Source organism: Rousettus aegyptiacus, unplaced genomic scaffold (assembly GCF_014176215.1).
Source record: "Rousettus aegyptiacus isolate mRouAeg1 unplaced genomic scaffold, mRouAeg1.p scaffold_m13_p_7, whole genome shotgun sequence".
Classification (NCBI taxonomy): domain Eukaryota; kingdom Metazoa; phylum Chordata; class Mammalia; order Chiroptera; family Pteropodidae; genus Rousettus; species Rousettus aegyptiacus.
The window spans coordinates 46095799-46108062 of NW_023416310.1; the positions used below are offsets into that span (position 1 = coordinate 46095799).

General features: G+C 31.8%; 1 protein-coding gene across 8 annotated transcripts in view; it reads left to right on the forward strand.

The window, feature by feature from the left end:
- The window catches only part of ZNF638 (zinc finger protein 638), a 77251-nt gene that overhangs the window by 37022 nt on the left and 27965 nt on the right, over window positions 1-12264 (forward strand). For all 8 annotated transcript variants that reach the window (XR_001595102.2, XR_001595103.2, XM_016130562.2 and 5 more), the window contains 3 exons: window positions 4418-4476; window positions 4683-4735; window positions 11482-11532. Coding sequence is in view for 6 of the 8 variants with exons in the window: in XM_016130562.2 (XP_015986048.2) it covers window positions 4418-4476; window positions 4683-4735; window positions 11482-11532 (163 nt within the window). In the remaining 2 variants the exon portion in view is untranslated. The remainder of the gene's footprint in view (window positions 1-4417; window positions 4477-4682; window positions 4736-11481; window positions 11533-12264) is intronic.

A 12264-nucleotide genomic window follows, 5' to 3' on the forward strand; every position in this document is an offset into this window, starting at 1 on the left:
TCATATGTATAAATTATCCTATTTACATAGCTCTATTTCAGTTTTGTTAAACAGCCTGTTTATTTTTGTGCCAGTACTGTGTGATTTCAATTATAAATTTATGAAATTTATAATATTTGCTTGTATTTCTAGAATTCTTTCTTTTGTTGTTCTTTAAATTTATTTTGCTTGAACATTCACTCTTGCATATTAGTTGTAGAATTAGTTTAAGTTCTCTGAAAATTTTTATTGGGAATTTAATTGATAGTGTATTTAACTTGTATTAATGTTTTTATAGTATTCTTTTTTTGTCCAGAAACATGGCTTATCTCCATTTATTTGGATTTCATTTAGTGTCATTCAGCAAGTTTAATATTTTTTTCTATATGTTGTACTTTTTGGAGGGGATGTTGAGTTTATTATTTATATTTCTTGTATGTATCATAAATATTTAAATTGCTATTAGAGAAAGGATCTCTTCCTCCTGTTTTTTTGATTAATTTCTACTAGCACAGTCATCATCCTAGTTTATATCTACTGCATGCCATCTAGTCCCATTGTCCTGATTTGAATAATGAATTATATGGTAACCCTAGTCATTATTAATTTTATCATTTAGAATTTTTCTTTTTAACCAGCAGAAACTTCATCAGTCTTTATTAAACAAATAAGAGGTTTATTTACCTCATAATAGGAAATATGCAGGTAGATGGTCCTTTTCTGGTGTAGCAGCTCCATAATATCTTCAGGAACCCAGCCTTTTTTGTTTATCTCCTCCACCATCTTTAGCATTTATTTTTCATCCTTAGTTGTAAGGTGGTTGGTTGTTGTGCCTTGTGGCATCATTTTTATCTTGCAAGCAGAAAGAAAGGAATAAATATCAACAGCAAAATGGGCTTTGATTCCCACCCCACCCCCTGTAGAGAATGAATTTCCCAAAACTTTTATCCTCATTTGATTTATTATAACTTTGATACAGTTGTGACCTCTAGTTGCAGAGGAGGTTAGGGGGAAGCAAGAATTGAATGCATAATTTAAGAACTTAAACTTTATCCTGTAGACAGGTAAATATTATTTTGAATGGATGGATTAGAAAGATTCATCTGAAAGAATGACTTAGTTGGCAAATGACTCCAGAGGCAAAGAAAGCTTAGCAGATTGACTAAAGAAGGGAAGAGAAAAGATCACTGAAGTCGTGTTAGAAGACTCGTCTAGTCATCTGCCTATTGAGATAATAGAAAAGTTTTAGATAGATTAGTGACCTTGAAAATAGAAGGGAGAGACAGCTTATACCAGTGACACTCGAGCAAGACCTGGCTGATCATTAAATTTGGATAACTGGGAAGGTCAGTTGTCTTTAATTTTGAAAAGTTTAATCTGGGAAAATAAGTAAGGATACTTATTTTATAAGGATAACAACCTATACATTTAGGGTGTTAAGAGTATTTCAAGTAGATTAAAATAATTTCTTGGACAACTTTTTGATGAGATTGGTAAAGAAGCAACATAACAAGTCCAAGAGCCCAACCATAATTACTGTACTGATTTTCATAAAAATGAATAATGGAAAGTATCAACACTGGAAACTAGAAAACATGCCATCTACCTTTCAAATTGATAATCTTCAACTAAATATAGTTTGGATGGTGGAGAATTGAAGGAGCCTTAGAGGCTAACTCAAAACTTGTTTTGATAAATCAGCATCCTTAAGGATTGACTAGAGAGGGACCCCCCAACAAAACTCTGTTATGGCTTCTTTAGATTAGAAGTATGGGGACGTCTTTTTTTGGCCTGTTTACCACAGGGAAAGACATCAAGTTTTCTTGCCAGAGGAAGTCCAAAAGAGGCTGTTAAGTCCAAATAAGGAAAAGGGAGGGCAGTGCTGTAGCTTCCTTGATCCAGCTCTTAATTTGGCATGATTATTCAAAACCAAGAAAAAGTTTTCTGCCCACATCTGATACTTTATATTAGAACTCCCCTTGTCTCTGGCCGTGATTCACAGAACATTCTCTCCATTTTGCTGCTGATTGGAATCAATAAAGAAGTGTTACAGAAAGAGTAAAACTTTTTTACATCTCTGTAATTAAACCTGAAGGATCAACTCTGACAGAAACTCAATTACCTTCTGTTAATTATAAGACAGCCTAGATCTCAGTAGTTAACATTCATTCTTAACCCTCTTTTTGAGCTACTCTCACCACTACTACCAATAATATGATGAAAGCAAGCATTCTTTTTTCTCAGAGAAATGGACACATGTCAATACTCACAAAACTTTCCTTAAGCAGGAACCCTTGATCTAGAAAAGGTATAATCAGATTTTCCAACAGACAACAAACTGTTGAAACCATGAAATAATTGCTGCAACTCAACCCTCTGCAAGAACAACAAAAAAAAATGAAACAAAAAACTCAAGACTTTAAAAGTTGCCATTTTAGTATTTTCAGCAAGATTCATTGGAACATTACATCTTAAACTATAGAGCAGCAAGCAGTCACCTAAGTTCCAAGAAGAGTGCATGGAAATGAAAAAGCAATGCTGGGAAGCAGTGAACACTGATTTGAGCGTTATAGATAATCTAATCAGTAACAAGGAGCTACAACCAAAAAATGATACAATTAGAACTTAAATGAGAATTTAATTTCATTCGAATTCAAAACCTATTTTTTTAAACATCTGTTATGTTGTCAGGCATTGTATCTGCTAAAGATGCAGTGGTGATCAAGACAGATGTGCCTCCACCTTTCTTGGAGCTTATGGTCTATTTAGTCAATAAGTGAAGGTTAAAGAGCCTAAAATTAAGAAGAGGAAAGGCATGTGGAAACATCTTGGAGACCCAGTCTGCATTTAACTGGAATTCCAGAAAGAAGATAATGCTTAAATACTGGTGAAGATGTTAAATTTCATATAGAGAGGCAACTTACAGTGATCCAGGCAGAAACAGTGTAACTATGAAAAGAAATAGTTGAGGCTTAGATAGCAGAACATCGTATTATCAAGTTTGAGTGGATTAAAAGAACAATATTGATTCATATTGTAGTTCATCTATTTCAAGTCAAATACTAAATTCTTTGCTAAGACAGTATTCTCAGACATGCATGGACTCAAAGTATTTCACCAGTGTACCTTTCCTAAAATATTGCTATAAAAATGAAGAACATTAAGAAACGGAGACATTATGATATAAAATTATTGGTAATGAGCAATGAAACTATATAAATAGGAAAATCTAAATCATTTTTATAAAACAACAAATTACAAAAAATACTCCTTAAAATTATAAAAAAATAATTTTGGCTAAAATTTTAAATTTGTACAGAGGAAATTAGTGGTTTCAAATTTCTTTTAAAATTAAAGATAACCACTAATAGAATAAAAGTAGGGGAATGAGTGTCTTTTCAGTCATTGGGTAAGGGAGGTGTTTGGGATAAAATCTTATATAGTACAAAAAGATGTCAAGGATGCCCCAAAAACAAATTTATAAAATAACATGACAATTATTATGAAGTTCAGATCAATTTAACACATATTTATTTAAAGTACACTAAAGTGCCAACCATGATTTTAAGTACTGCAAATAATGGTGAATAAAACAATGTGTGTGTTCTCACCGACTTTAATAACTTAAAAAGGTAGGGAGAGAAAGACCATAAGGAAATTAGAACAAGTGCTGTGAAGAAAAATAACAGAAAAGAGAAATAGAAGTTCTCTTAGGGAGTTTCAATGAGGTAGTTACAGAAAGGTTCATTGGAAAGGTGGTATTTGAGCAAACACTTGAAGAGGTAAGGGAGCAAACCATTCCCTGGTTGAGAGCATTCCAGACATAAGAAACAACTGCAGAAGACTTTTAAGATCCACACTTAAGTAGCTTGTTTGAGGAGGATGAAAGATGCTTGGGTTCGAAGCAGAGAAGAGATATTTGGTGATTTGGGGCTAGAGGATAGGTGGAATGTGTGGTGTAAACTCTTATAGGCTATTGTAAGTATTGTCTTTTTTTCTGGTATGACGAAAGGATTTTGAATCTAAAAATGGCAATATCTGTGTTGAGAATAGAGTAGGGATGGGTGAAAAGACAAGGACAGAAGTAGAGAGACTGTTAATGAGGCTATTGTAATCAAAGCAGATAGTGGTATATTGGACCAGTGTGATACCAGTTAGACATCTGAAATGTCATAAGGCTATTTGAAATAATGTTTTTGAAAGATAGTGATAAGGAAATCTAAATGAAAGGTAAAAGGTAGGATGTAAAATTACACCATATGATCACAAATTTAAGAAAATATTTTTATTCTTTGTATAAATAGAAAAAGGTAATTATCGATATTTTAGGGTAGGAAAATTTTAGATGTTTTGTATTTTGTATGCTTTTTTGTATTTTCAAAAGTTTTTTATAACTTGAGAAGAAACTAAAATTTTCTTAAATATTTATCCTTCATAGAACAGAGAGATGAAGAAAAAGACAACAGATTCAAAGAAAACATCTGCATCCACTTTAAAGTAAGTGATTCTGTAATTTCATATGTGAGAATTTGGAAATGAAATAAAATTTTTTTTAGTTTTACATCTGCATTTTTAACATTTTATTACTCTGTTTTTAGGGACATCATTGAGATTGAATTGTTTTAAACTTTTTTAGATTTAAGCTTTGCATCTTTAGAAGTTTTAATACTTAGAATTTGCTAATTTTTTATTCTTTTAAATAGAAAAGATACAGATGCTTCCAAAACTGTTGATACTGTGACTTCAGCTTCTGCATGTAAGTTGTTACTTTTAATGCTCCTCTAAATTAGTATATTTTGTCAGTTCACTAGAAACTTCTTGCAAGATATGCCAGGAAAACATTAATTACTGGGCTTAGTAGTTGGGGCCCACATTGGCCCCTGTATTAAGCTATTTATTACTATGTAATTATGGGACCTTTTCCGGAATAAATAAAAGGGCTTCATGAGATAATGTATATAGAATACATAGTTATATAGTTAATAGCTGTTTAGGTTAGTTTTGTAATACCTCCCTTCATCCCTCCCCCTAATAAACCCACAGGACAAAACATAAAGTATGTTAAGAATGCTTGTCTGGTCCCCTTTGTTTTTGAAAGTCTGCTGAAAGCTAAAAAGTAAGCAACAAAGACTAAGCAGAAGTGTAGATGTTATTATAGTCATGTGCTAAAAGTTTTTTCTTGATATTCAAGAAAGAACTTCAGCTAAATGAATTGTACTTAAAATTTTAATAAACTTGGTTACTTTTTTTCTCAGTCTATTTTGGATTGGGAAAATGGAGACAAAGAAGTTAGTGCCAAAATATATACTCTTGATTCTAGTAAGAATAAACAGCTTGATAGGGAAGGACAAGACAGAAGAACTAAAAGGAAGTGAGCAGAAAATATATTTAAAAAGTAAAATTGTGTGTTGTATGTTCTCTTTTGGAAAGGCGGATGTATATATAGTGTGTTCTGGATTTCTATTCAGAATAGAGTAAGTTTTGGGTACTAAAACTAGTATTCTGGTGACTGGAAAATTCAGTTGTATAGAATATCTCATTTTTTGGTAATGTTTAGTTGGTAATGAAGTTCTCGGAAGTTAGCGGAGGTGACTATGGATGCCTTCTGGAGCATAGTAAATTTTTGACTAAAGTTTTAAATGTGAACAGGTAAACAGATAATATATAGAAGCAGAACATACTTTAGTTATGGAAATGACATAACAAAGGTAACAATTGAGGAATCATTTTATAGAAGGCCTTGAAGAATTGGGCTAGGAAATTTTTTTATTTGACCTCATTAGTAGCTCTTCTTAAAATGTGTCCTGCGAAAGACTAATTCCTGGGAGATGTTTTAGATCAGATAATATTTGGGATATGTATTATAGGTGTTTTTCTTTCTTTCTCTCTCTCTCTTTCTTTCTTTCTTTCTCTCTCTCTCTCTTTTTCGTTCTCTCTCTTCGCTCTCTCTTTTCTTCTCCTTCTTCCTTCTTTCCTTTTCTTTCTTCCTCTTTAAAAAATCCACAAAACATTCATTTTATGAAGTTCCAAGGAAAGAAACTTACTTAACTTTGTTTAACCCACTGTTTTCTAAGTTTGGCTAAGGCGTACTCCATTTTTTCTGTGTAAGACCTAGTAATAATTGTACAGACGCTGGGAAATTACCATAGAGAATAAAGAACCAATAGTCGTTTAGGATTCTTACATAGACTGGATAAATGGAGACTGAAAAATCCTATTGAGACAACACAGTTGGGGTTCACTTTGAGGTAATTAGAATCTAATATAAAAAGATTAATTTAAACGGTGAGGGATGGTAAAATCTGAACTTCTGTATGTAGAATTTTTTAGTGAATAAAATACAAAACTTAAAAATACTTCTAAATCTCAAGGTTTTAGGCTGGATGGATTTTACTTAGACAAGTGTAGTAATATTGATTATAAAGGAAAACTTAGATGCAGTGATTTCTTTGAATCACTTAGAGTTCAGCACGGCTGAATTTCAGCTATCACAGATATCTATTAGAAATATCTTAGCCAGTCAATCACATAGCTTTTTTTTTTTTGGTCAAGTTTAAAGTATAAATTTTGGTAATTATCCCAATGTAATAAAAGTAGTGAACCGAGGGAGAAGTGCTTCAAGCTGAGTGCTTCCTTCCTTTTAATATAAATGTGAAAAGAGAGAAAAGCCTGTAAAAAAGACTGAGAAAGTGTCAGGTAAGGAAAATAAGGATGCATGGTATCTTTATGAAATCAGCAAGAATAGTGAATAGTGATAGGAAATTAATTAGGGCAATTTTAAAGAGAACTTTGGTTATAAGCATTACTCAAAAAGGGTGAAGAGAGCTACAGGTAGGAAGCAAAAGCATAATTTGTTCAGAAAGGGGAACTTTAGAACTCTTAACCAATACTAGTTAAAAAGAAATTAAAGTGTTTATTAAGCACCTATTATGTGCCCATCATGGGAGGAACTTCTTAAAGTGTGAGGATACTACCAAATAGACAAGATCTCTATTTCCAAGTAGCTTACATTTTAACTTGCGGTAACAAATAATAAATATCGAAAAGTGTTATGACAGGGTACAGTGATGCAGGGTTAAAGTTTGATTTAGAGTTAGAATTTAGTATGTAGAATAAGGTAATGATTGTTAAGTAGAAGGATCTACTAAGGCTATAATCTGTGCTAGAAGACAGAAAACAAGGGAAAGAAACCTGCCATGGGTTACACTGTTTCTACTGGGCATTTTATCTCGATCTCTCAGCCTACCTTGTGAGTATATTTAATATTGTTTTCATACTATAAATGAGGAAACAGATTCAGAGATTAAATGACGTGAGGTCTCACGGAAGAGTTAGGATTCAGACATACTAAACTACTTCCCTGAAAACGAAACTCTTTTTTTGATCATTCTTCTTTTATCTTCCTTTAATGATTTTCCTAAAAGTCTGTTCCTCTTCTCATGTCATACTTGTTTTCCTGGTTGATTTTTTTTTTCTTGCAGCAATGACACCTCCCATACAGACGTAAACCTCTTCTTCGCCTCTTGTTTACTTCTCTCATTTACTTATATCATCCAATAATCACTAGTCATCCCGTGTAGAAATCCATTAAAAACGCTTTACCTTGTCTTCTGTCCCACTCATTTCAAACTTAAATAACATTCTTTCTCTTTTCATCTAACCACTGGCTGCTTCAAATTAGTTTTCAAATCTACCTCAAACTTTCCTTCTTTACTCCATTACACCTGTTTTAAATCACACTCACATTTAAAAATTAGAAGGTAGCTTTCTGATCGGTGTGTTTTTATTCTGCTCTTTGCACAATTTATTCACCTGTTGCCTTGAGGCCTCTTTAAAGCAGATCTGATCATTTCACATCTGTAGCATTTCATAACTGATTTTTTTATCCTATGGCCTCAGATTGTTTTTTCAATCTTTTGTCACTCAACTGTATATTATGTTCCAGCTACTCAGCTATGTTATTTTCCAGCTATGTTATGTTATTACATTTATGTGGAAATGTCTGAATTCCAGCTAAGTTTACTTGGTAAGCACTTATTAAGTACCTATTTAGTAGGTACCAGACCTTATGCAAAGTACAAAGTCAAGATTCCTTTTTTGGGTTGGAACCAGGGCAAATCCTAATTTGTCCTTTTTAAGACTAACCTCAGATGAAACTTCTTTTTTAAACTTCTTGATGATACCTTCCCTCACTCTCCAAGGCAGTGAGAAGCTCCCACCTCCCTTTTAGTAATACTGTGTATATTAAATCACTTAGTATTAATAGTTTATTATTAAGTTTATCTCTTTTACTTCACTTGTTGAGGGACTCTTTGCAGTTTTATTTTTCATCTCTTAATAGCTAAATAGCTAACGTAGTGTAAGGGTTAATGAGTGAATATTTGCAGGAGGAAGAGTGAAGAAGAGTATAGGAATACTCAAATGAATTTTGTATTAATTGAACCCATAGAAAAATACATGGTGAACCAAAATTTTTGTCGTTATCCTTGATTTAATGATTTTTTTCTGTAAGATTTTATTGATTTTCTTTTTTATTAGGCAAATGTACCTTTTTATCTTTTCAGTTCTTAGATGAAAATCACTTTCTCTTTGTCAGCTATTTTCTTTAAAAGTACTGTGCCGAAATAGTTCTCACATGTGAATTTCATCAAACCTTTAAGAAAGAAATAACACTCGCTTTGTTTCAACTGTTCCATAGCATTTAGAGGAAAGAACTTTATTTAAAAGGGTGGGGTTGTGGCGAAAAGGGGAAACAAGAAGAAGAAAACAGACTAATACTGACATCAGATTCTGACAAAGACTGCAAACCTATCCAAAAGACGAAAATAAGAACATAGTAACACCAAATGCTGTTGATAATGTGCAGAAACTCGTACATTGATTGTGGGAATGTAGAATGGTACAGCCATTCTGGAAAAGAGTGAGTTTGTTTTTTTTTTTAAACAAAACTAAACATGTGCTTACCACAAGACCCAGCAGTTATAGTCTTGGGCATTTATCCCACACAGATGAATTACATTGACTTAAAACCTGTTCACACAGAAACCATTATTTATAATAGCTAAAAACTGCGAACAACCCAAATGTATTCCAGTGGGCAGATGGTTAAAACATGATATGTCCTTCGCATGGAACACTACTCCGCAATAAAAAGGGAAGAATTATTGATACATAGAGCAACTTGGATGGATCACAGAGGAATTATACTGAGTAAAAAAAAAATCGACCTAATGTCAATTCTAATTGAAAAATAAAAATTAAAAAAAATTAAAAATTATAAATTATTCTAAAAACCTATACGCTTCCATTTATGTGACATTCTTGAAATGATAAAATTATAGAGGTAGAGAACACTAGTCGTGGGGGAAGGAAGGAGCTGGCTGCTGCTATAAATGGATAGTAGGAAAGATCCTTGTGATGGAACTGTTCTGCATTTGACTGGTGGTCAAGTATATGATAAACTTTCATAAACTACACATTAGTACATGTAAAACTGGGGGAATTCGAATATTGGTAGATGGTGTCAATATTAATATCCTATTTGTGATATTGCACTATAGTTACACAAAACATCATTAGGGGAAACTGGGTGAAGGGTATATGGGATCTCCCAGTTATTTCTTAAAACTGTAAATTTACCATTTTCTCAAAAGTTAAAGGAAAATCTTTAAATGTTGATAAAGCTATCATAATAAATTAAAACTATAGAACAGTTTCACTTATGAATGTATTGATGTGTAACATTTTTAAGTAAAATATTAGCATATAGTAACTGACAGCACATTAAAGGAATTATATATTATGCCCAAGAGGGTCGTATCAAAAATATAAAGATCCTTCAAAATTAGTCTCTTCATCTAGTTTACCATGTTAAATAGAGAAAGATAAATGCTGCAATAGATATTTGGTAAAGTTCAGCATTCACTCCTGGCATTAAAAATAATTCTTAAAGTAGACAACTACCTTCTTAATATGACTGTATATGTATAACTATACCTTTATTCATATACATAGAAACATGCACTCTAAGTCAGAAGCCAGCATGTGCTTAATAGTGAAACAGTAGAAACATTTTCACTAAGGCTGGGAACGAAACAAGTACTACTCACCATCACTTCTATGAGTTTATATAAATATTCTAAAACTAATAGCTACTAGCCAGTGCACTATAAGTCAAGAGGAATAAAAATTGAAAAGTAGGATACAACATTATTATTTGCAAATAAATATGTATGATGGGAAACTCATGTATGTAAGGAAGAAAAAAGAATATTGAAATACTGTTAAATATAATTAGCCATCTTCTAAATTACTACAAGGTTTCAGTTGCTTTATTATAAAAAAAAGAGTAATATGTAATTTATTAAAATATTCCATTTATAATAAAAGTAAAAGCTGTGAAAAGAAAACTTTAAAATACTACTAATAGGCATAAAGTAAAATGAAAGATTAAATGAGAAAACAGCTCATTTTTGTATGAAATCCCTACCATTAGAATCTGCCTTTTTTCTTATAAACATTATGAACTTAGTAAAACATCAGTAAGATTTTTTAACATATAAGCTGATTATACAGTTTATACATGAAAAATTAACATAGAATAGACAGGAAAATTCTGCAGAGGAAGAGTAATTAGGACAGACTAGCATTAACATATTAAAATATGTTACAAAGTTAAAGATTCAGAATAGTTTGATATACTTGGACAAATAGAAGATCAGTAAGCAGAAGAAATATTGCTCCAAATCTATAGAATCAGTTAATCATGGTAATGTTTCATATTAGTGGGAAAAGGATCAATTATTCATTAACTAGCCACTTAGTAAAAGTAACCATTAATATCTTATAATATCAATAAATTATAATATCAATAAATTACAGATGGATTAAAAGATTTAATGTTATACATAAGATAGTAAAGTATTGAAAGAAAACGTGAAGGTTTTTGTTTTTTTAATTTCAGAGTGAGGAAGTCCTGTCAGGAGGACATTTGACTCTAAAGCGTTTTTGTATATTTCGTATAATTTTTAAAAATTGTTACCTGTGTAATATAGACTAATTTTCTTAATATATGAAGACCTCCAATAATTAAAACCTCACAACCCAAAAGATAAATTGGCAATGTTAAGGCTAGGCATATCACAGAGGGAGAAATTACACATATGAAAATTGACAAGACTTTACTTGTAAATAAACAAAAATTAAGTCAGCAGTTTTTATCTCAGATTGGAGTGATTAATAACTTCTCTCACTGTGTGTGAAAATAGGGAAGCCCCGCTCTTACATATTATTAATGGGAATAATAATTGATACAACATTTCTGGAGGATAATGTAATGCTAATTGTTAAAATTTATATCTATGCCTTTTGAGTCAGCAAATCCATGTCTACGAATTTACCCATAGTTACAAAGATGAGTATAGAGGTGTTTCTTGAAGTGTTTTTTCTAAATCTAAATGATGTTTGTAATGTGTTATTGATATATTTTTCTTGTTATTTTAGCCAAAACTGGACAATCCAAGACATCTGTAGCCAAAGTGAATAAATCTTCAGGTATGTGTTCTTTTTAAATTTTTTTTTTTATTAGGACTCTAGACATTAGTTATCTTCTTAAAATTACATAAATATGTAGCAGCAGTGTTGGATTTCATGTGACATAGTATACTGAGTGTATACTAACTAATCTTTGAAATTGAAAGTTATCTAAAAATTGTAAGAAGGGAGATATAGTAAATAATGTTCTTTGTTGTAATTGTCAAACTAAGATAATTTAACTGGGAAACTATTTCTCATGATGGATATCATAGATATTTCCCTCTTTCTCTTTTATTGAGGTCTTCTACCTGTTTACTTTTCTTTATAAAATAGTCCTGATAAATTTACAGCAAATTATATTCTCTGCAGTTTTTGTGGACTATAGTGGGTTTTAAAGTAATTTTTAGTTGTCTCTTCGGCATTATCTTCCTTTCTGTTTTCCCTTCCATTTCTGTTAAGTTCCTGTTAGATCAGGGTCATCTTTTTTTAAGTGGATAGAGATCAATGCATTCAATTCTTCCCTGAAATGGTAGAAAGGGAAGGAAGTTAAACCAGCAAATACCATTGTTAGTGTCAGAACCAGAATTTTCATACAATAGTTTCTTAGAAGCAGTAATCTGAGGGAGTCAGGGATGGCTAGAAAACTTGTTTCGAAGATACATTTATTTAGCAAACAGTTTGATATTACTTTAATAGTAAGTTTATGAGGGTCACTGGAGATTTGATGGCTAAAGCCTCTAGCCACCCCTT